The sequence below is a fragment of the Oncorhynchus nerka genome, linkage group LG21 (assembly GCF_034236695.1).
Source record: "Oncorhynchus nerka isolate Pitt River linkage group LG21, Oner_Uvic_2.0, whole genome shotgun sequence".
Lineage (NCBI taxonomy): Eukaryota > Metazoa > Chordata > Actinopteri > Salmoniformes > Salmonidae > Oncorhynchus > Oncorhynchus nerka.
The window spans coordinates 618,069-641,696 of record NC_088416.1 but is presented as its reverse complement, the minus strand read 5'-3'; the positions used below and the strand labels follow the sequence as shown (position 1 = coordinate 641,696).

At 44.5% G+C, this 23,628-nt stretch overlaps 1 protein-coding gene across 1 annotated transcript; it reads left to right on the top strand.

Moving 5' to 3' along the window:
* The first annotated feature begins 15,652 nt into the window (after positions 1-15,652).
* On the top strand, positions 15,653-19,444 carry LOC115120714 (bromodomain-containing protein 4-like). The gene is made up of 5 exons (XM_065006156.1): positions 15,653-15,756; positions 15,832-15,887; positions 15,967-19,183; positions 19,263-19,299; positions 19,376-19,444. Exons 1-4 carry the CDS (start codon positions 15,728-15,730, stop codon positions 19,270-19,272), a joined length of 3,312 nt encoding a protein of 1,103 aa, XP_064862228.1. The 5' UTR covers positions 15,653-15,727; the 3' UTR covers positions 19,273-19,299; positions 19,376-19,444.
* Positions 19,445-23,628: the final 4,184 nt, after the last annotated feature.

Here is a 23,628-nt window from a genome sequence, read left to right as displayed (position 1 = left end):
AGTGCAAGCCACATAGTAATCTGGACAAAATGTTTTATGGTTCTCCCAGTGCCAAAAGTGACACGGTTACAGACAGAGACAAGGGGAACTTAGCTCATTCCAGGCAGAGACAAGTGGCCCTTAGCTCATTCCAGACATAGACAAGTGGTCCATAGCTCATTACAGACCGAGATACGGAGCCCTTAGCTCATTACAGACAGAGATAATGGGCCCTTAGCTCATTACAGACAGAGATAATGGGCCCTTCGCTCATTCCAAAGACACACAACTCTGCTTATTTTATTTTGCATACATTGTAAAGTTTAAACAAAGTAGCTGACAGTTTTGTTAGTGCATGACTCCCCTAGGGGACAACGTGGCAGTGTGCTATATAGTAACTATAATATTGTAATTATGTATTTGTAGTATGAGATGCTTCCATAGTCCTACTTGTTAAAACCATACACTCATTAATATAAAGGCCTTATGTTTATGATCTTAAAGAGTGTTCAGTCTGAGCCATGACTGATATAAGAGGGGTTTTGAAACACCCTGTTGGACATTTTAGTAACTACACTGCTATTATTACACACCTAAGGGTAGAGATGAGTAGGCCTAATTATTTGAAGCATCCTTGCACATTGACCCTGTACAATATTCCCTGCCGTTCTCTGAGTGCAACTTCACTCTATAGCCGGTCATTAAAACACAAGGGAATTGGAGTTTCTGACCTTACAGAGTTGAGGCCAGTTGTATGACTAGCAACAGTGAAGTACACTCCTTTACAGAACCTGTGTGAATTGTTTGCTTCAAAAAAAAAATCTGGTCTTGCAAAGATGCTAAGCTGATTGAGGTGTAGGTTTTAGACTGTGTCTGCAAGAGGAAATATAGGGGTCTGAGGTGTAAAACAGAATACAGACGAGTCTTAACCTTGGGCTACCACATCTGGAGACAAGGGCAGACTTCCGAGGAAAAGACTTGAGTGGGGAGAGAGAAAGAGCGAGAGAGATCACTAGCAACTATCTGACACCACAAACTATTCCAGTCATCAACAGCTCTCAAGTCTCATCCTGAAAGGCTGTGTATACGTACGGGTGAGGTTCAATAGTCAGTATAATAGTATATCTCCACCATTTAAAAAAATGGTCTCTATGTGCCAGTGGACGCTCCACAGAGGAGGAAGGGGAGGACCATCCTCCTCATTGAAATTTCATAAAAATAAAAATAGTGAAACATAAAAATGTTATCCTTTTTTAGATAAATCTATACTAAGTATATTCATATGTCACCAAATAATTTATTAAAACACACTGTTTTGCAATGCAGGTCTATGGTTACTTTGACAGCACTCTTTGGGGTAGCACCATGGTTTAGCTGGAGGACAGTTAGCTTACATTTTCATCTGGCTACATTGACTTCAATACAAAACCTAGGAGGCTCGTCGGCCTCACCTCCTTCCATAGACCTACATGTTAATTAAAACAACTTCCAGAGGACGACCTTCAACCAATCAAAGCTTTTGCTGTATGAACTGACATGTTGTCCATCCAATCATAGGATTAGGATCAGAGAATGAACCTGTGTTGTATTGGGGTTGTGAAGCTTGGTGAGTTGGTGACCTTATTGGATAGAGATTAGGAGTGAAAAGGTATAGTTGAGCATTTTTAGAATATTATTCAATTCAAATTAGTTTCTTCAAATTACAGGAGACGGAGGCGGTAGATTATAAATTGTTTTATTGGTTTTAGAACTTTATTTTTGTGTCCAGTTAGTGCAATTTATTTCAATTTTCCTTGCTAAGCAGTAGCTATCTACCAGCGCGAGTGTGCAGTTTTCGTTGCCAGAATGGTCAAAGCTACCGAAAATGTTGTAGACTTTTATTGAAGAAACCCTATCATTCTGTGGGATAAACAGAAAAAGGTGCGAATTAAAACCAAGGGTTAACGTCTGCCCGAGATCAGTTTCATGAAGAAGAATGAAAGGGTGAAGACGTTCAATACCAATTGGTATCAAAACAGTGGATGCTCCTCAGAGGAGGAAGGGGAGGACCATCCTCCTCAGTGAATTTTACACAAATAATATTTTCCAAACATTTAAAACGTTATCCATTTTAGATAAAACAACACCAAAAATATAATCATTTTACCAAATAATTTATTAAAACACACTATTTTGCAAAGAATGTCTACAGTAGCCTCAACAGCACTCTGTAGGGTATCACCATGATGTAGCTGGAGGACAGCTAGCTTCCATCCTCCTTTGGGTACATTGACTTCAATACAAAACTTAGGAGGCTCATGGTTCTCACCCCACTCCATAGTCTTACACAGTAATTATGACAACTTCCGGAGGACATCCTCCAACCTATCAGAGCTTTCGTTGCATGAACCAACATTCTGTCCACCCAATCAAAGGATCAGAGAATGAATCTAGTACTGAAAGAATAAACTACAGTTAGCTAGCACTGCAGTATATAAAATGTGGTGAGTAGTTGAATAAAAGAGAGAGAAATAGTTGAACAGTTTTGAACAAATTAATTTCTTCCAAAATTAAGGAGAAGCAAGAGAGAAAAAGAGAGAGAGTTTTTTGTTGTTGTTCACTTGCAGTTACTTAGCAAGCAAATGCAGTTAGCTAGTTTAGCCTACTGAAACACCCTGCTCAAACAGAGGGATGCTATGTTAGTTAGCTGGCTATGACTTTCCAACACAACACTGGAACTCTTCCAAGTCAAGGTAAGCTTTTGGTTTTACAAATGTATTCCCACCAGGGCACGCCGGTGTAACTGCTTAGTACACTGTAGAAGGTTTACTAACATGTTAGTTCTATTAGCTATGCTGACTATGAAATTAAAGTCCACAAGTTAAGGGAAGAGGTGAGAGGAGGAGAGTGCAAAGATGCGAGAATGAATACAACATGGCTTCTATGAAAGTGAACTGTGCTTACGCATGATCAGGAGTATATTCATTAAGTAGATTCTGTTAAAAAACGTTTCTTAAACGGACGCAAATGGAACAAAACAAGGATAAACATACCTGAATTTGTCCAATAGAAACTATAATTTGTAACGGTTGGACTAATGATTACATCCTATATCAGCTAGATGCAGGCAAGAGTGTACAAGGCGGCATTGAATATCACTGTCTGTCCATGTGCCACTGTCGGTCCCCTTCAAATTTGTCTCTCGACCTCTCAACCTAAACTTTTATTCATAGACTAGGTTGTAGCAACCTCATGATGGGTGTAGGGAAAATTTGAGTATCATTTCGTAGCCTAACCCAATCAATGTTATATTGAACTGGGTGAATGGAATATGAATGAGAGTCATCCAATATGCTGGAATAGGAATAAGGCTATGCTCATGAAAAAAAATCATCCTCCCTCATCTTAAATGGCACTGACCACCACTGTATCAAAAGTGTAGCTGGTTAACAGGGCACCTTTCATCAAGTCGCCTGATCATGTGGAGGAAGGTCTGCGTATTCAAAGCGGATGCATTTTTGGGCACAAAATAATTGGCTTTAGCAGGTGTGCCTTGTAAATAGTTCATTTGTGGAATTTCTTTCTTTCTTAAAGTGTCAGTTGTGTTGTGACAAGGTAGGGGTGGTATACAGAAGATAGCCCTATTTGGAAAAAAGACCAAGTTCATATTATAGTGAGAACCGTTCAAATAAGCAATGGGAAATGACAGTCCATCATTACCTTAAGACATGAAGGTCAGTCAATCCGGAACATTTCAAGAACTGAAAGTTTCTTCAAGTGCATCAAGCGCTATCATCAAAGTGGCTCTCATGAGGACCACCACAGGAAAGGAAGACCCAGAGTTACCTCTGTGGAAGAGGATAAGTTCATGAGAGTGACCAGACTCAAAAATTGCAGTCCAAATAAATGCTTCACAGAGGTCAAGTAACAGACACATCTCAACATCAACTGTTCAGAGGAGACCGCGTGAATCGGGCCTTCATGGTCGAATTGCTGCAAAGAAACCACCATCAAAGGACACCAATAAGAAGGGACTTGCTTGGGCGTAGAAACACGAGCAATGGACATTAGACCGGTGGAAATCTGTCCAAATTTGAGATTTTTGGGTCCAACCGCAGTGTCTTTGTGATACGTAGAGTAGGTGAATGGTTAATCTCCGCATGTCTGGTTCCCACATTGAAGCATGGAGGACGAGGTGTGATGGTGCTTTGCTGGTGACACTGTCTGTGATATATTTAGAACTCAAGACACATTTTTACCAGAATGGCAACCACAACATTCTGCTGCGATACGCCATCCCATCTGGTTTGTGCTTAGTGGGAATATCGTTTGTTTTTCAATAGGACAATGACCCAACATACCTCCAGACTGTGTAAGGCATATTTGACCAAGACGGCAAGTGATGGAGTGCTGCATCAGAAGACCTGGCCTCCACAATCACCTGACCTCAACCCAATTGAGATGGTTTGGCATGAGTTGGACCACGGAGTGAAGGAAAAGAAGCCAACATTTGCTCAGCAAATGTGGGAACTCCTTCAAGACTGTTTCAAAAGCATTCCAGGTAAAGCTGGTTGAGAGAATGCCAAGAGTGTGCAAAGCTGTCATCAAGGCAAGTGAGGCTACTTTGAAAAATCTAAAATATATTTTTGCATAACACACTTCTATCGGACCACTGAGGTTGCACCTGCAAAAGCCCCTGGCAGGAACTTAATTAGCATGAATTAAAAGGTGCACTTGACCACCCATAATGCAGTGGAAGCAGCCACCCATAATGCCTCGGCAAGTGTGACAATTGGCTCAAATAGCTTAGGTGAAGCAACTTGCCACAATCCTTCAAGTGCCACGATTGGCCCAAATACCTTAGGTGAAGCAACCGGCTCCCGTGTCTCGGCAGCGGAAGCAACTGGCCACAGTGCCTATGCAGTGGAAGCAACTTGCCACAGTGCCTATGCAGCGGAAGCAACTTGCCACAGTGCCACTGCAGCAGAAGCTACCAGCCACAGTGCCTCGCAAGCTGCCACCCATAATGCCTCGGCTAGTGTGGCAATGACCAAAATAGCTTAGGTGAAGCAACTGGCCACAATGCTTCATCAAGCGCCCAACTACCTTAGGTGAAGCTACCAGCTACCGTGCCTCGGCAGTGGAAGCTACCGGCCACAGAGCCGCGCAAGGGGCCTCCCATAATGCCTAGGAAGCAGCCACACACAACGCCTCAACAAGTGTGGCAACTGGCCAAAATACCTGTGAAGCAACTGGCTCCCGTGCATCAAGTGCGGCATCTGCTTCAAATGCCTCAGCAGAAGGGACAGGCGCCCTTGCCTCGGCAGAAGGGACAGGCGCCCTTGCCTCGGCAGAAGGGACAGACGCCCTTGCCTCGGCAGAAGCGACAGGCGCCCTTGCCTCGGCAGAAGCGACAGGCGCCCTTGCCTCGGCAGAAGCGACAGGCGCCCTTGCCTAGGCAGAAGCGACAGGCGCCCTTACCTCGGCAGAAGCGACAGGCGCCCTTGCCTCGGCAGAAGCGACAGGCCTTGAACAGGAGGGCCAACTCGTCAAGCACATGGATTTTAGCAGCAGGGATGTTTCTCAGGAGTTTGGGTCTGACGGTGACAATGAAAGCACCCAGTGTGTCAGCTCCAGTGGCATTAAGGCAGTATCATTGAACAGTCAGTTCTGATCCCAATATAGCTACATATCGGTTTTATGAGAATGGCAAAACTGTCTACTCCCAAACCTGCCACAACCCTGGGGAGTTTATACCTTTTTGATAGTGGAGATGCTCTCAAGGACTGTAATGATGTTGACCAAGCATATCTCCTCCACCTGCTAAAAACTCACAACCTTCTAAAGGAGCCCCGCCACAAGGGAACGGCTACTGGGATGCAATGTAATGCGCAACTTTTACACTCACCTGCACTTTGCGTTCTGATTTTGAAATCCTTTGTACACTGCTCAAAAAAATAAAGGGAACACTAAAATAACACATCCTAGATCTGAATGAATGAAATATTCTTATTAAATACTTTTTTCTTTACATAGTTGAATGTGCTGACAACAAAATCACACAAAAAATTATCAATGGAAATCAAATGTATCAACCCATGAAGGTCTGGATTTGGAGTCACACTCAAAATTAAAGTGGAAAACCACACCACAGGCTGATCCAACTTTGATGTAATGTCCTTAAAACAAGTCAAAATGAGGCTCAGTAGTGTGTGTGGCCTCCACATGCCTGTATGACCTCCCTACAATGCCTGGGCATGCTCCTGATGAGGTGGCGGATGGTCTCCTGAGGGATCTCCTGGACAGTCTGTGGTGCAACTTGGCGTTGGTGGATGGAGCGAGACATGATGTCCCAGATGTGCTCAATTGGATTCAGGTCTGGGGAATGGGCGGGCCAGTCCATAGCATCAATGCCTTCCTCTTGCAGGAACTGCTGACACACTCCAGCCACATGAGGTCTAGCATTGTCTTGCATTAAGAGGAACCCAGGGCCAACCGCACCAGCATATGGTCTCACAAGGGGTCTGAGGATCTCATCTCGGGTACCTAATGGCAGTCAGGCTACCTCTGGCGAGCACATGGAGGGCTGTGCGGCCCCCCAAAGAAATGCCACCCCACACCATGACTGACCCACCGCCAAACCGGTCATGCTGGAGGATGTTGCAGGCAGCAGAACGTTCTCCACGGCATCTCCAGACTGTCACGTCTGTCACATGTGCTTAGTGTGAACCTGCTTTCATCTGTGAAGAGCACAGGGCGCCAGTGGCGAATTTGCCAATCTTGGTGTTCTCTGGCAAATGAAAAACGTCCTGCACGGTGTTGGGCTGTAAGCACAACCCCCACCTGTGGACGTCGGGCCCTCATACCACCCTCATGGAGTCTGTTTCTGACCGTTTGAGCAGACATATGCACATTTGTGGCCTGCTGGAGGTAATTTTGCAGGGCTCTGGAAGTGCTCCTCCTGCTCCTCTTTGCACAAAGGTGGATGTAGCGGTCTTGCTGCTGGCCTGTCTCCTGGTAGCGCCTCCATGCTCTTGACACTACGCTGACAGACACAGTAAACCTTCTTGCCACAGCTCGCATTGATGTGCCATCCTAGATGAGCTGCACTACCTGAGCCACTTGTGTGGGTTGTAGACCACTAGAGTGAAAGCACCGCCAGCATTCAATCAGCCAGGAAGCATAGGAACTGAGAAGTGGTCTGTGGTCCCCACCTGCAGAACCACTCCTTTATTGGGGGTGTCTTGCTAATTGCCTATAATTTCCACCTGTTATCTATTCCATTTGCACAACAGCATGTGAAATTTATTATCAATCAGTGTTGCTTCCTAAGTGGACAGTTTGATTTCATAGAAGTGTGATTGACTTGGAGTTACAGTGTGTTGTTTAAGTGTTCCCTTTATTTTTTTGAGATGTGTATTAATCATCTATCAACAGAATTGCAATGGTAGATTCATCCTTTGGATGACAATTCCGAGTTGTTGCTGACACTTTCTTTAAGCTTCCACTGTATGGTTTTGCGTCGGCCAGGGAGTTGCTGCTGCTCATTCTACCCTGCTTTACTTGTAAAACAACAAAATATTGTGTTGGTTGCCAGTGCAATTTGTAGTAATTGGGAATGTGGTTCAGTTCCTAATCTTTTGGATTTCAAATATATAATTTATTTTTTATCTTTGCTGCTGGTTGACAAATCCCAAGATTGTCTCTACGTTAAAGCCACTGACCACGTTTACATGTACATCAATATACCGTTATTCGGGATCCTGAAGTATTTATTTTGTGTTGACATGTAAACATCAAATCCTGTTTTACAAAAACCTGAGAAAGTTTGTACCCCGGAGATGGGCTACTGTGGCATGTAAACCTCTTCTGTTTTTGTGGTATGCGCAGGCTCCATTTCGCATCTCATGGTTGTCTGATTGACTCTGTCAATCAATTTAAAGTGGGCTACCTGCCCAGTTTGATCCACCATAACTGAGCTTAATGGCTACTTTCACCCCTAATTTAGACAAGTTTCTGCTTACTTACATTAGGTAGGCCATTTGTCAACTATATTTTAATACATGCAGCTTCTCTTGTCATATCTTGTTGCCCCAGAAGACTAAAGTAGTGCTCACAAATGTCTTATGTTGATAGAATGAATGCATTAGTTATCTCAACAGGTAAACAGGTAGTTTCACTGCAACTGAAGTTAATATAAACTCCGCAAAAAAATAAAAGTCCTCTGTGTCCTGTGTTTATTTCCAGCAAACTTAACGTGTAAATATTTGTCTGAACATAAGATTCTACAACTGACACAAACTGAGTTCCACAGACATGACTAACATAACTGGAATTATGTGTTCCTGAACAAAGGGGGAGACAAAATCAAAAGTAACATTAAGTATCTTGTGTGGCCACGTGCTGCATTAAGTACTGCAATACATCTCCTCATGGACTGCACCAGATTTGCCAACAGGTGAATGTTCATTCATGGTTCATTGAACAAGCATGTGTTTCAATCCGTTGTACTCATCGTCTTTCAACAGAATTGCAATGGTAGATTCATCCTTTGGATGACAATTCCGAGTTGTTGCTGACACTTTCTATAAGCTTCCACTGTATGGTTTTGCGTCGACCAGGAGTTGCTGCTGCTCATTCTACCCTGCATTACTTGTAAAACAATAAAATATTGTACCTTTAAATGTGCCTCCTTGTGTTTTCAAATGCTGTGTGTTTTTAATGTCTACCTCTGCCTGGATGGCAGGAAGCTTGTCCCCAGTGATGTACTAGGCCGTTCACACTACCCTCTGGAGTGCCTTGCGGTCGGAGGCTGAGCAGTTGCCATACCGGGCAGATATTCAACCAGTCAGGATACTCTCGATGGTGCAGCTGTAGAACCTTTAGAGAATATGAGGACCCATGCCAAATCTTTTCAGTCTCCTGAGTGGGAATAGGTTTTGTCGTGCTGGCTTCACGACTGTCTTGGTGTGCTTGGAACAGGTTCGCTTGTTGGTGATGTGGACACCAAGGAACTTGAAGCTCTCAACCTCCTCCACTACAGCCCCGTCGATGAGAATGGGGGAATGCTCGGTCCTCTCTTTCCTGTAGTCCACAATCATCTCCTTTGTCTTGATCACATTGAGGGAATGGTTGTTGTCCTTGTACCACACGGCCAGGTCTCTGACCTCCTCCCTATAGGCTGTCTCGTTGTCTGTGGTCAGGCCTACCACTGTTGTGTCGTCAACAAACTTAATGATGGTGTTGGAGTCGTGCCTGGCCGTGCTGTCATGAGTGAACAGGGAGTACAGGAGGGGACTGAGCACGCACCCCTGAGTGGCCCCGTGTTGAGGATCAGTGTGGCGGATGTGTTATTACCTACCCTTACCACCTGGTGGCGGGCCGTCAAAGTCCAGGATCCAGTTGCAGAGGGAGGTGTTTAGTCGCAGGGTCCTTAGCTTATTGATGAGCTTTGAGGGCACTATGATGTTGAATGCTGAGCACTAGTCAAAGAATAGCAAAGAATAGCAGTGTGGAGTGCAATAAAATTGCATCTGTGGATCTGTTAGGACGGTATGCAAATTGGAGTGGGTCTAGGGTTTCTGGGATAATGGTGTTGATGTGAGCCATGACCTGCCTTTCAAAGCACTTCATAGCTACAGACGTGAGTGCTACGGGTTGGTAGACATTTAGGCAGGTTACCTTAGTGTTCTTGAGCACAGGGACTATAGTGGTCTGCTTAAAACATGTTGGTATTACAGACTTGGACAGGGAGAGGTTGAAAATGTCAGTGAAGACACTTGCCAGTTGGTCAGCACCTGCTCGCAGAACATGTCCTGGTAATCTGTCAAGCCCTGCGGTCTTGTGAATGTTGACCTGTTTAAAGGTCTTACTCACATCGGCTGCGGAGAGCGTGATCACGCAGTCTTCCTGATCAGCTTTTGCTCTCATGCATGTTTCAGTGTTATTTGCCTCGAAGTGAGCATAGAAGTATTTTAGCTCGTTTGGTAGGCAGGTGTCACTGGGCAGCTCTAGGCTGTGTTCCCTTTGTAGTCTGTAAAGGTTCGCAAGCCCTGCCACATCCGACGAGTGTCAGAGCCGGTGTAGTACGATCAATCTTCGTCCTGTATTGACGCTTTGCCTGTTTGATGGTTCATCGGGGGGCATAGCGGGATTTCTTATAAGCTTCCGGGTTGGCGTCCCGCTCCTTGAAAGCGGCAACTCTAGCCTTTAGCTCAGTGCAAATGTTGCCTGTAATCCATGGCTTCTGGTTGGGTTATGTACGTATGGTCACTGTGGGGACGACGTCATTGATGCACTTATTGATGAAGCCAATGACTGATGTGGTGTACTCCTCAATGTCATCGGAGGAATCCCGGAATATATTCCAGTCTGTGCTAGCAAAACAGTCATGTAGTTTAGCAGCTGCTTCATCTGACCACTTTTTTATTGATCAAGTCACTGGTGTTTCCTGCTTACAGTATTGCTTGTAAGCAGGAGGATAGAATTATGGTCAGATTTGCCAAATGGAGGGTGAGGGAGAGCTTTGTATGCGTCTCTGTGTGTGGAGTAAAGGTGGTCCAGAGTTTTATTATTTTTTCCCCTCTGGTTGCACATGTAACATGCTGATAGAAATATGGTAAGATGTATTTAAGTTTCCATACATTTAAGTCCCCGGCTACGAGGAGCACTGTCTCCCGGTGAGCGTTTTCCTTTTTGCTTATGGCAGAATACAGTTCATTTAATGCGGTCTTAGTGCCAGCCTCAGTCTGTGGTGGTATGTATACAGCTACAAAAAATACAGATAACTCTAGGTAGATAGTGTGGTCTACAGCTTATCATGAGATATTCTACCTCAGGCTGGCAATAGCTCGAGACTTCCTTAGATATCGTGCACCAGCTGTTATTTACAAAAATGCATAGTCCACCAGACACCGCTGTTCTATCCTGGAGGATAGCCAGCTGTATGTTGATAATGTCGTCGTTCAGCCATGACTCCGTGAAGCATAAGATATTACAATTTTCCGCGTAGGTCATCTATTTTATTTTCCAAAGATTTCACATTTGCTAGCAGAATGAAAGGAAGTGGGGGTTTATTCGATCGCCTACTAAATCTCAGAAGGCAGTCCAGCTTCTGGCCCCCTTTTCTCCACCTTCTCTTCACACAAATCACCGATCTGGGCCTGTCCCAAAAAAAGGATTCTGTTCCAAAAAAAGGATTCTGCCAGTCCGTGGTGAGTAATTGCAGTTATTTTCGGTCATAAGAGATGATAGCGGCAACATTATATACAAAATAAGTCAAAAGACAAGTTCCAAACAACTCGAGAAACTAACAAAAAACACAATTGGTTGGGAATATGTCAATTAACTCAAATATGCTCTACACACAACAGAATGTCTTTGAATATGTACATTTCTGCTGAAATCATTCACTAAATGCATATTATTAGAATTCTGACCTTCAATTGATCTATTCATTGGAGGGATAACCTGTTATCCTACACCTAACAGTGTTTATTATACACAAATTAAGTTTAAAAAACAGCATTTGTATAATTCCAATGACTTCAAATTCTGGCATTTTACTATTTTGAACTTTTTGTCTTTGTTTCCTAGGTAAATTATAGATATATTCTCCACACTTCATTAAAAGGAACCTGCGCCAATGTCCCAGCAACAAAAGGAACGGGCTCGCATGCCTCTTCAGCAGAAGCAACCAGCCACAATGCCTCAGCAAGTGTGACGACTGGCACAAATACCTTAGGTGAAGCAACAGGCTCTCGTGCCTCAGCAGCAGAAGCAACCAGCCACAATGACTCGGCAGAAGCAACCATCCAAAATTTCCATCAGAAATCACCTGCTTGACTCGCTTTACAAATACCTGCACTGCAAATTTACACAAGATTTCAACCAGCCTTGTGATGTCAAGGTGTAGTTTTAACATCTTTGTATTGTTAGCCTTTCATGTTCAGTCATATAACCAGACTATACCTACAGACAGTTAATGTACTGGCACATCCCTATTTTGATATCTATTTCCCATACTTCTGTCTTTCTCTTTGTCGCTAGCTCTCTCTCGTTTTCTCTCACTCTCACTCTCTCTCTCACACCACACACACAGACACACACACACACACACACAGACAGCAGTGGGTCTGTACCAGTCAGAGGTGAAGGGGCACATCCTGCTCTTTATCAACAGGGGCAGTGGTGACTATGAAGTGCTCAAGGACCGGCTAGGTCAGGAGCTCTGGCCCCAGAATTAGTTTAAAAGGTGAGATCAGGCAAGCAGCTACTGGACCTGAAAAGAGCTACTCACCAAAACCTCTATTATATTGGCTATTTGATTCAGATCTTAAGATAATGTCCCTAATCCACTATTTGGAACAAGTTATTTTTGAATCCACTCTTTAATTGCAGCTTGAATTGAATTTGTAAATTGATTCATTGGAGTCAGATGTGATGAACTGCTTTGTGATCTGAGAAAACCCTTACCAAATGCGGGAGATAAGGAAATGCCAATCAACAAAATTCATATATATATATATTGAACTACTTTTGACATTGGTCTCGTCCCAAAAAAACACTGATTTTAGTTTTAGTTTCGGTTGCAGAACGTTTTGCTACGCTGTGCCCTACTGAACATAACTATTATTTATTTTTCTAGGTTCCTGTTTGTGCTGGTAAACGGGCTGAAGTCCAATGGAAAATCTCTGGCCTACTTCGGCCTGATGTCACGTGACCTTCCCCCGCGTGGGCATTTACGACGGCGAGTCAGCCATGAAATGGCTCATGCACGAGGAGAGATCTCCACTCACTCATAAGAGGCGATCTCAAGGTCTGAGGTGAAAACAAACGAGTTCAAATAGTATTGGTTTTCTTTCAAATTCCTTTGAGGGTTGATTGATCCTGCCTGGAGTGACAGATAAACTCTCAATTATGAGCAGCTAAAAAAGTATTTGAAAGAAACAAATTCATTTGAAGCCATGTCTATGGAGCAGTATACAATTAAGTGGCTTTGATAATATATAGAAAGCAGCAGTGAATTATACTGAGTTGCCTCTATCTACATTGCTTCTCAAATACTCTTTTCTTAATTTTAAGAGGTGAAGCAGGCAGTAGTACCTGATCCTAAAACTGAGTTGTAAAACAAACAAATAAATCAATGCAAATGATAATTGTGTCTGTTTTGGAGTCCGTATTGATTTCTGTCTGAATCTGATGTAGGCTATTTGTGTGCTCTGGTGGGCATGGTGTGTCTTTATGTGAGGACTGCCATCAGCTCAGTGACTACTCACCACAGAGATTTTGGATCTGATGGTTACAATCGCAACTGACTGACCTCAGTAGACTAATAGGGCCTGGAGGGTCTAACAGAGAAAAAAGAATTGGAATCTGTCTTCAGAAAGAATAACCGTTGAGGATTTCAAATGCAATCGCTAAGAAACAACAAATACAATAGAATGAGATGCAGTACAATACAATACATATTTGTGTATTTTCATGCAAATGCTACATCTAAGTGCAGACCTGTATTCAAAAACATGTGTATTTCAATATCTGGGTTGTAATATCTGGGTTATAATACAAATGGTATTATTTGACAGTATTTTGAAATACTTATACATTGGAGTGTAAATTTGCGTGTGATTTTGAGTTTTCAAACACTTTCCAAGTGTATTTCTAAATGCATAACATTTAACTACTTATCTTTTCAAATAAAAGATCAGAATACTTACTTTGAATGTATGTGAAATTAATTGAAATATTTTAAATAGTATTTGAACCCAAGTCTGATTTAAGTGACATACATTTGCGTTCCAGCCTACAGCAGTGGAAGAGGGGAGTTAGTGCAGATTTCTAGACATTAAGGGCCGTACAATAAAGTAAAGAAGAATTGGATCACTTGGGGTGAATATAAAAGACCAGAAAAAAGAACAGATTGTCTGCCTGCTGTGCTGAAAGAAACAGGACAAGAAAAGGAGATTTTTCAAGGCACAGACTTGGAATCAAGTATAAATATCAGAGATGGAATGCAAGCGGAAAACTCAGTCGGAATAGGGAAAACACTGTGGCAGATTTAAAGGGGCTGGAGATATATGCAGAACTATCTAAACAGTTGCAATCGAGTTTATGTGTTTGTGGATGTGTACTGCAATCAAATTTGAGACAACATTGGAAAAAATGCTTCCACATAGGAGGGTAGACGGTCAGAGGATGATGTGATGGGTTGTTGTCTTGTGTTTTATTTCATCCACATGAGGGAGACATTTTATGGAGATAGTGGGCACCTTCGAGCTGATCACTATTGTCAAGTCGGTGACAATTGTTGGTCACCGCCTTTCAAAGTGTATTGCGTTCTGGGGATAAAACATTTCCGACGTGAGTCTATATGTCGACTGCATGAACTTTACAATTGCTCTTCACCATCTTCATCCTGCAGCCATCACCTGTCATGTGGGGGCTCCATTGTCAACCAATCTTTAGTGTTTATGTTTAACCCATGTGACCAAAAACATGACTGAAACAGGAACCAACTTGCTAAAATTCATGTGTAGCCTACAGTGCATAAATGATGTGATTGAGGCTCTCTCATTTATTGATTTTATAATGTACACAAATTATTTCAGTCTGTGAGTGGGTGTTGGAGACATGTTTTTGTTTTTACATTATAAAGGAAACCTTTTATAAACAATGGCAACACTGCCATGGTGATCTGAGCCTTGCTGTTGGAAAATGAAGTTAGTATCCGACTTTCGGTTGTCGCAGATGCACCTCTCCTGACTTTACTTCTTGACTTTGGTCTACAGTCAGTTGCTTTAGCCTTACCACTCAAACGAGCCCTACTGTATGTTTGCCTCTGAAAAATTAAAGACTCAGATCATCAAAAGCATAACATGAGTGTTTAATTGGTGTCTGTCTGAAATCAGAATTTGTCTAAGATGTTGCACTTTGTGCAAATGAAACTGTTATCCATCTAATGTTGCTATGCTGAATGAAAAACACGGTTTAAAAGAAGGCATGTGTAAAATAATGGTGCCTAACTGCTTATTCAGCCTCTAATCTTCAAATGAACCAAGTGAATTTTGTACAAGCAATAATTTAAACCGATCAATGAAGTGCCAAGACAAAATGTGTTTCCTACTTTAAAGCAGGGGTGTCAAACTCATTCCATGGAGTGCCTAGTGTCTGTAGGTTTTTGTTTTTTCCTTTCATTTAAGACCAAGACAACTACTGTAGGTGAGGGGAGTAATTAGTGGACTTAATTCAGCAATCAAGTACAAGGAAGGAGTGAAAATCCGCAAACACTCGGCCCTCCGTGTAATGAGTTTGACGCGTGCTTTAGAGTAAGGGCTGTCAAACCTGTCAGGATCTCAATTAGAGAATCAACCAGACCTGAGTAAATTTCTACATTCCAAATCAACCCCTAGCTCCTACACCTTCCACTTTGTCACTTATGGGCATTTGAAATGATCAGATAGGGTAAAGCAATATGTTAATTGCTTCACCTTGCCTTCTGATAGGCTGGATGCAATTGTGGCCATATTGCTTATACCTATTAAATCCTTGTGTTTAGATCAAGGTGTAGGATTTAGGGGTCAATTTGGAAATAGAAATTGAATGTAGTTCAGTGGCTGACAGCTGTCCTTAATTAGCCAACGACATGAGAAGGGTCTGAGATTCCTTTAAAAGGAGCAACCAAACATCTGGCAAATATAGTAAAAGGGATATTCTGGTAGGACGTATGCCTACCATTAGTTCTGAATACTGGTGAGGTTTTGAGGGCAAAATGGCCGTGATGATTGGAATCGCTTTCAGGTATTGATTTAGTTTGTTTCCCTTGTCCTTCAGGTGTTACAGGTATGTTTATAACATATATTCTTTTTCCTTAAGAGTTTCTTGGCTTTGTTGCCTGCTAATTGGAGGGATAACGTGTTCTATATCAGAAGGTGAGTTAATTTCAAATGACAGCTACGCAGTTCCATAACCTTCAAAGGCTGGCATTTTACAGTTTATTTTTTTACTTAGGTAATTTGTCTCCGGCACTGGATTCAAATGCAGCATGGCTCTATGCAGGATCACTTCAGTCTCTAGGATATGGCAATTATAATTCTCCAAAATCTCAAATGCAAGCGCAACAGAAACATCCGGCCGCCATCCTTCGGAAGGAACTGGCCCCCATGTCCCAGCAACCTCAGCAAGTGTGGTATCCAGCTCAAATTCCCCTGCATCAGAAGCAACCGGCCGCAGAAGCTCAGCCGCAGACACAACCGACAACTGTGCCCCAGCAAGTGTGGCATCCAGCTCACATGCTGCAGCAGAAGCAACTGTCCGCTGTGCCCCAGCAAGTGTGGCATCCAGCTCACATGCTGCAGCAGACGCAACCGTCCGCCGTGCCCCAGCAAGTGTGGCATCCAGCTCAAATGCCCCTGCAGCAGAAGGAACCGACCGCCGTGCCCCAGCAAGTGTGGCATCAAGCTCAAATGCCCCTGCAGCAGAAGCAACCGACCGCCGTGCCCCAGCAAGTGTGGCATCCTGTTCAAATGCTGAAGAAGCAACCGACCGCTGTGCCCCAGCAAGTGTGGCATCAAGCTCACATGCTGACTCATAAGCAACCCACCACCGTGCCCCAGCAAGTGTGGCATCAAGCTCACATGCTGACACATAAGCAACCGACCGCCGTGCCCCAGGAAGTGTGGCATCAAGATCAAATGCTGCCACAACCACCGACCGCCGTGCCCCAGGAAGTGTGGAATCAAGCTCAAATGCTGCCGCAACCACCGACTGCTGTGCCCCAGCAAGTGTGGCATCCAGCTCAAATGCCCCTGCAGCAGAAGGAACCGACCGCCGTGCCCCAGCAAGTGTGGCATCAAGCTCAAATGCCCCTGCAGCAGAAGCAACCGACCGCCGTGCCCCAGCAAGTGTGGCATCCTGTTCAAATGCTGAAGAAGCAACCGACCGCTGTGCCCCAGCAAGTGTGGCATCAAGCTCACATGCTGACTCATAAGCAACCGACCACCGTGCCCCAGCAAGTGTGGCATCAAGCTCACATGCTGACACATAAGCAACCGACCGCCGTGCCCCAGGAAGTGTGGCATCAAGCTCAAATGCTGCCACAACCACCGACCGCCGTGCCCCAGGAAGTGTGGCATCAAGCTCAAATGCTGCCACAACCACCGACCGCCGTGCCCCAGCAAGTGTGGCATCCAGCTCAAATGCTGCAGAAGCAACCGACCGCCATGCCCCAGCAAGTGTGGACTCCAGCTCGCACACTGCAGAAGCAACCGACCGCCGTGCCCCAGCAGGTGTGGCATCCTTCTCAAATGCCCCTGCAGCAGAAGCAACCGACCGCCGTGCCCCAGCAGGTGTGGCATCCTACTCAAATGCAGCTGCAGCAGAAGCAAACGACCGCCGTGCCCCAGGAAGTGTGGCATCCAGCTCGCACACTGCAGAAGCAACCGACTGCCGTGCCCCAGCAGGTGTGGCATCGTTCTCAAATGCCCCTGCAGCAGAAGCAACCGACCGCCGTGCCCCAGCAGGTGTGGCATCCTTCTCAAATGCCCCTGCAGCAGAAGCAACCGACCGCCGTGCCCCAGCAAGTGTGGCATCCTGTTCAAATGCTGCATAAGCAACCGACCGCAGTGCCCCAGGAAGTATGGCATCCTACTCAAATGCCCCTGCAGGAGAAGCAACTGACCGCCGTGCCCCAGCAGGTGTGGCATCCTTCTCAAATGCCCCTGCAGCAGAAGCAACCGACCGCCGTGCCCCAGCAGGTGTGGCATCCTACTCAAATGCACCTGCAGCAGAAGCAAACGACCGCCGTGCCCCAGGAAGTGTGGCATCCAGCTCGCACACTGCAGAAGCAACCGACTGCCGTGCCCCAGCAGGTGTGGCATCGTTCTCAAATGCCCCTGCAGCAGAAGCAAATGACTGCTGTGCCCCAGCAAGTGTGGCATCCTGCTCAAATGCCCCTGCAGGAGAAGCAACCGACCGCCGTGCCCCAGCAAGTGTGGCATCCAGCTCAAATGCTGAAGAAGCAACCGACCGCAGTGCCCCAGGAAGTATGGCATCCTACTCAAATGCCCCTGCAGGAGAAGCAACTGACCGCCGTGCCCCAGCAAGTGTGGCATCCAGCTCAAATGCTGAAGAAGCAACCGACCGCAGTGCCCCAGGAAGTATGGCATCCTACTCAAATGCCCCTGCAGGAGAAGCAACTGACCGCCGTGCCCCAGCAAGTGTGGCATCCAGCTCAAATGCTGAAGAAGCAACCGACCGCAGTGCCCCAGGAAGTATGGCATCCTACTCAAATGCCCCTGCAGCAGAAGCAAATGACTGCGGTGCCCCAGCAAGTGTGGCATCCAGCTCAAATGCTGCAGAAGCAACCAACCGCAGTGCCCCAGGAAGCATGGCATCCTACTCAAATGCCCCTGCAGCAGAATCAAACGACTGCCGTGCCTCAGCAAGTGTGGCATCCTGCTCAGTTTCCCCAGCAGAAGCAACTGGCCCCGATGCCTCTACTGCAGAAGGAACCAACCACCATAGCCCAGCAACCTCAGCAGGTGTGGCATCCAGCTCAAATGTCCAAGAATCGAACAACCACTGAACCTCAGCAGAAGCAAACATCCACCACGCCCCAGCAAGCGTGGCATCCAGCTCAAATTCCCCTGCAGCAGAAGCAACCGGCCACTGAACCTCAACAGAAGGAGCTGACCGCCATGCCCCAGCAAATGTGGTATAGAGCTAAAATGCTCCAAAAGGAGAATCATCTGGCCGCCATTCTCCAGCAGCCTCCGCCCGTGTGGCATCCATCTAAATTTCCCCAGCAGCAGAAGGAACTGGCCGTCGAGCCCCAGCAGCAGAAGGAACTGGCCGTCGAGCCCCAGCAGCAGAAGGAACTGGCCGTCGAGCCCCAGCAGCAGAAGGAACTGGCCGTCGAGCCTCAGCAAGTGAGGTATCCAGCTCAAATGGCCCAGCAGCAACTGGCCCCAATGTCTCAGCAGAAGCACTACGAAAGCACTGAAGATGCCTCTGGTAGTTCTCAGGCCAGCATCGTTGAACGGTCAGGTGTCATCCCAAGCTCTTCCTACAGTTCCAAATCGCACAAGAATGGCAGAACTGTTTTCTCCCAAATCAGCTACACTCCTAGGGAGGCAATGCCTGTTGACAGTGGAAATGCTCCCAAGGACGGTTACGTTAGCATTGGTGCACCAAGCATATATTTAACACTAGTGAAGGATTCTGCAAGGTAATGGTTCACTTTAACCTGCTCTGAACTTTACTCTCTGAATTTAAGTCCTTTGTACTAACCATATATCTATCAACAGGGAAATATAATGGATTCATCCTCTAGAAGCTCTAATGGTGAGTATTGCTTTTGACATTGGTTACTTAACATTCTGTGTTCCTGAAACTGTTTGCATTTCTTTCTGCTTTTTAGACCAGGAAGTTGCTGGTGCTCTTGCTACTCTAGTGTGATGGAATCAATAAACAATTTGACTTTAAAAAATGCCTCTTCTCTTTGAAATGTTTCATGTCCATTGCTTGCTAATTGAGAACAGGTGGCGTGCAGTCCGTAGTAAAAATGACTACTGTTCAGTTAATTCTTTGGTTTTCTCATCTTTTACCTTTGCTACTGGTTCAAAATAAAAGCTTGGGTCTACAAAAGAGCATTTGTGAAGGGGTGATTCCTCATATGTTCGTACTTTAGATGTAGGCATGTATTGTATACAGTGGGACTGTCAGACAAATCCCTGATTAAGAGATCTGGGGAATTGTACTAAAAAATGTCTGAAGCATTGAAGGTCCCTAAGAACAGTGGCCTCCATCGTTTATAAATGGAAGAGCTTTGGAACCACCAAGACTCTTCCTAGAGCTGGCCGCCGGGACCAACTGAGCGATCGGGAGAGGGCCTTGGTCAGGGAGGTGATCAAGCACCTGATTGTCACTCTGACAGAGCTCTAGAGTTACATCTCTGCAGCACTCCACCAATCAGGGATTTATGGTAGTGTGGAGAGGTGAAAACACCTAAAGACTCTAAAACCATGAACAAGGTTCTGATTAAACCAAGAATGAACTCTTTGGATTGAATGGCAAGCGTCACGTCTGGAGGAAACCTGGCACCATTGAGTGGCCCAGCCATATCCCGGACTTAAACCCGATCAAACATCTCTGGAGAGACCTGAAAATAGCTGTCCAGCAATGCTCCACATCCAACCTGACAGAGCTTGAGAGGATCTGCAGAGAGGAATGGTAGATACGTTCATTTCTAAATCATAACTCAAATGAAACCTAGAGTTCAGTTTATATAGCCATGTGGGAATGAAAACAGTTGTATTTGGTTGTGAAGATCTTAGATTACATGTAAAAATAAACGACAAAAGGAATACTAAAATAGCCAATGTATCGTCAAGCTGTATACATAACCCGAGGGAGGTCGAAATTGTTTAAATATTGCATATACATTTTTTTTTTAGTATCTAGATATTGGTTTATATGTTAGAATGTCTAAACAACTATTATTCATTGTCAGAAATATATAAATATAGTTTTACCTGCACCTGTATGCAGATACCGTTGTGTACTCAATTGCCCCGCCCTGCTGATCAGGCTCTGATCTACATTAGGCTTTCATTATTTTGCAGAACACCTTTATTGACCTTAAATTTTTATTGAATTCATGGAAAACTGTTTTCTAGAGTCACAAAAATTATTCTAATGATTGAAGTGTACGTACCTGGTACGGTGTATCAGTATATATGTTAAGTTGTCTTTTTGAAAACATATTGATGAGTTAATTAAGACGCTGAAAATAAAAGGGGCTTCTTCTATAGAAATAGGTCTGGCCTCTCGCTTAAAATAGTACAAAGCAGATAATTAAATCAATGTTCTTACTGGTCCTAGACTATTGCAAAATCATCTATATGAATGCAGCTGCCACTTCATTAAAGCCTTTAGATGCATTTGATCCTTGAGCACTTTGTTTTATTATGGGTACAGGTTCAGTACACATCCCTACATTCTCTATCATAAAGTAGGCTGACCCTCTTGAGGTCACGTAGGTCAATTCGTTGCTCTCTTTGCCTTTATAAAGCCCTTTTACATACTGTAAACTCCTCTGTAGCTAACATCTACAATAACCATTAGATGTACGAGTCAGGGTTATCATACACAGTCTCAGGGATTGCTAACTCTGGAAAGTCCTTTGGTCTGTACAGAGTTCAGTAAATCAGCTCTTTGCCCCTTACTTGTGGAATAATCTCCAAGCTTCTCTAAACATGGATCTTTTGGTGTCTCTAGGTTCATTCAGACTGCTGAATGAGGCCTGTTACAACTTAGAAGACCACCAATAATTCTGACATTTTCATCCCCAACTACAACATTTTCAGACATGATAGAACTGCCAAAGGGGGCGGTGTTGCAATCTACTGCAAAGATAGCCTGCAGAGTTCTGTCCTACTATCCAGGTCTGTACCCAAACAATTTGAACTTCTACTTTTAAAAATCTACCTCTCTAATAACAAGTCTCTCACCTTGCCGCCTGCTATAGACCACCCTCTGCCCCCAGCTGTGCTCTGGACACCATATGTGAACTGATTGCCCCCCATCTATCTTCAGAGCTCGTGCTGCTTGATGCCCTCAATCTCACACAAATCATCAAAGAACCTACCAGGTACTTCCCCAAAGCCGTAAACACGGGCACCCTCATAGATATCATCCTAACCAACCTGCCCTCTAAATACACCTCTGCTGTCTTCAACCAAGATCTCAGCGATCACTGCCTCATTGCCTGCATCCGTAATGGGTCAGAGGTCAAACGACCTCCACTCATCACCAGGGTGGTCAAACGCTCCCTGAAACACTTCAGCGAGCAGACCTTTTTAATCGACCTGGCCAGGGTATCTGTTAGAGGAATTCAATTCCTATATGTTTATTACCCAATTCAATTAATACACTCAGCCCATTTCTAAGGATTTGTAAGAAACTTATTTGCATAAAATGGGCGGAGACCAGTCTCAAAATCAAGCACTAGCGTTTATTCTCGAGTACTGAACATGATACAATTTACAACAGGTTATAAACTGAAAATGACGTCATTAGGTTTCAAACTGTCCCGTCCCTCCTCCACTCCGGTACAATGGCAGTATAGTTCTCAAGCCTTCCTACATCGATCCCCACCAGTATAGATAATTTATGACCAGGCCAAAGCCTCCCTGTGTAGATAAGCATTCTAGCCAGTCTGACGATAAGTTCATTAGTTTATACCAAGGAACAGACAGTCATTGTTCTAATCCTTGATTATAATTACACACATTCAATTCAGTACTAGGATTAAAATAAAATGTATACATCTATACAGTAACATAATAGTATTCTGATTAGTCAGTCCTGATTGAAATGTATTCATAATTAGTCATTATTGATAAAAAAAAATCCCTTAACAGTATCCTGGAAGGATATTGATCTCATCCCGTCAGTAGAGGATGCCTGGTTATTTATTTTTAAATGCCTTCCTAACCATCTTAAATAAGTATGCCCCATTCAAGAAATTTAGAACCAGGAACAGATATAGCCCTTGGTTCTCCCTAGGCTTGACTGCCCTTAACCATCACAAAAACATCCTACGGCGTTCTGCATTAGCATCGGACAGCCCCCGTGATATGCAGCTTTTAAGGGAAGCTAGAAACCATTATACACAGGCAGTTAGAAATGCCATGGCTAGATTTTTCAAGCAGACATTTTCTTCTTGCAACACTAACTCAAAAAAGTTCTGGGACACTGTCAAGTCCATGGAGAATAAGAACACCTCCTCCCAGCTGCCCACTGCACTGAAGATAGGAAACACTGTCACCACTGATAAATCCAATATAATTGAGAATTTCAATAAGCATTTTTCTACGGCTGACCATGCTTTCCACCTGGCTACCCCTACCCCGGTCAACAGCCTTCCCCATTTCTCCTTCTCCCAAATCCAGTCAGCTGATGTTCTGAAAGAGCTGCAAAATCTGGACCCCTACAAATCAGCCGGGCTAGACGATCTGAAATCTGAAAATGATCTGCCGAAATTGTTGCCTCCCTATTACTAGCCTGTTCAACCTCTCTTTCGTGTTGTCTGAGATTCCCAAAGATTGGAAAGGGGGGGACACTCTTGACCCAAACTGCTACAGACCTATATCTATCCTACCCTGCCTTTCTAAGGTCTTCAAAAGCCAAGTCAACAAACAGATTACCGACCATTTCGAATCTCACCGTACCCTCTCTGCTATGCAATCTGGTTTCAGAGCTGGTCATGGGTGCACATCAGCCACGCTCAAGGTCCTAAACGATATCTTAACCGCCATCGATAAGAAACATTACTGTGCAGCCGTATTCATTGATCTGGCCAAGGCTTTTGACTCTGTCAATCACCACATCCTTATCGGCAGACTCGACAGCCTTGGTTTCTCAAATGATTGCCTCGCCCGGTTCACCAACTACTTCTCTGATAGAGTTCAGTGTGTCAAATCGGAGGGTCTGTTGTCCGGACCTCTGGCAGTCTCTATGGGGGTGCCACAGGGTTCAATTCTTCTTCTTCTTCTCTGTATACATCAGTGATGTCGCTCTTGCTGCTGGTGATTATCTGATCCACCTCTACGCAGACGACACCATTCTGTATACTTCTGGCCCTTCTTTGGACACTGTGTTAACAACCCT

Excerpts from the sequence above, each read along its gene's own strand:
- LOC115120714 (XM_065006156.1), top strand. The coding sequence starts at position 15,728 with ATGGCCGTGATGATTGGAATCGCTTTCAG. Across the intron at positions 15,757-15,831 it reads ATGATTGGAATCGCTTTCAG|AGTTTCTTGGCTTTGTTGCC; the intron begins GTATTGATTTAG and ends TTTTTCCTTAAG. Across the intron at positions 15,888-15,966 it reads AACGTGTTCTATATCAGAAG|GTAATTTGTCTCCGGCACTG; the intron begins GTGAGTTAATTT and ends TTTTTTACTTAG.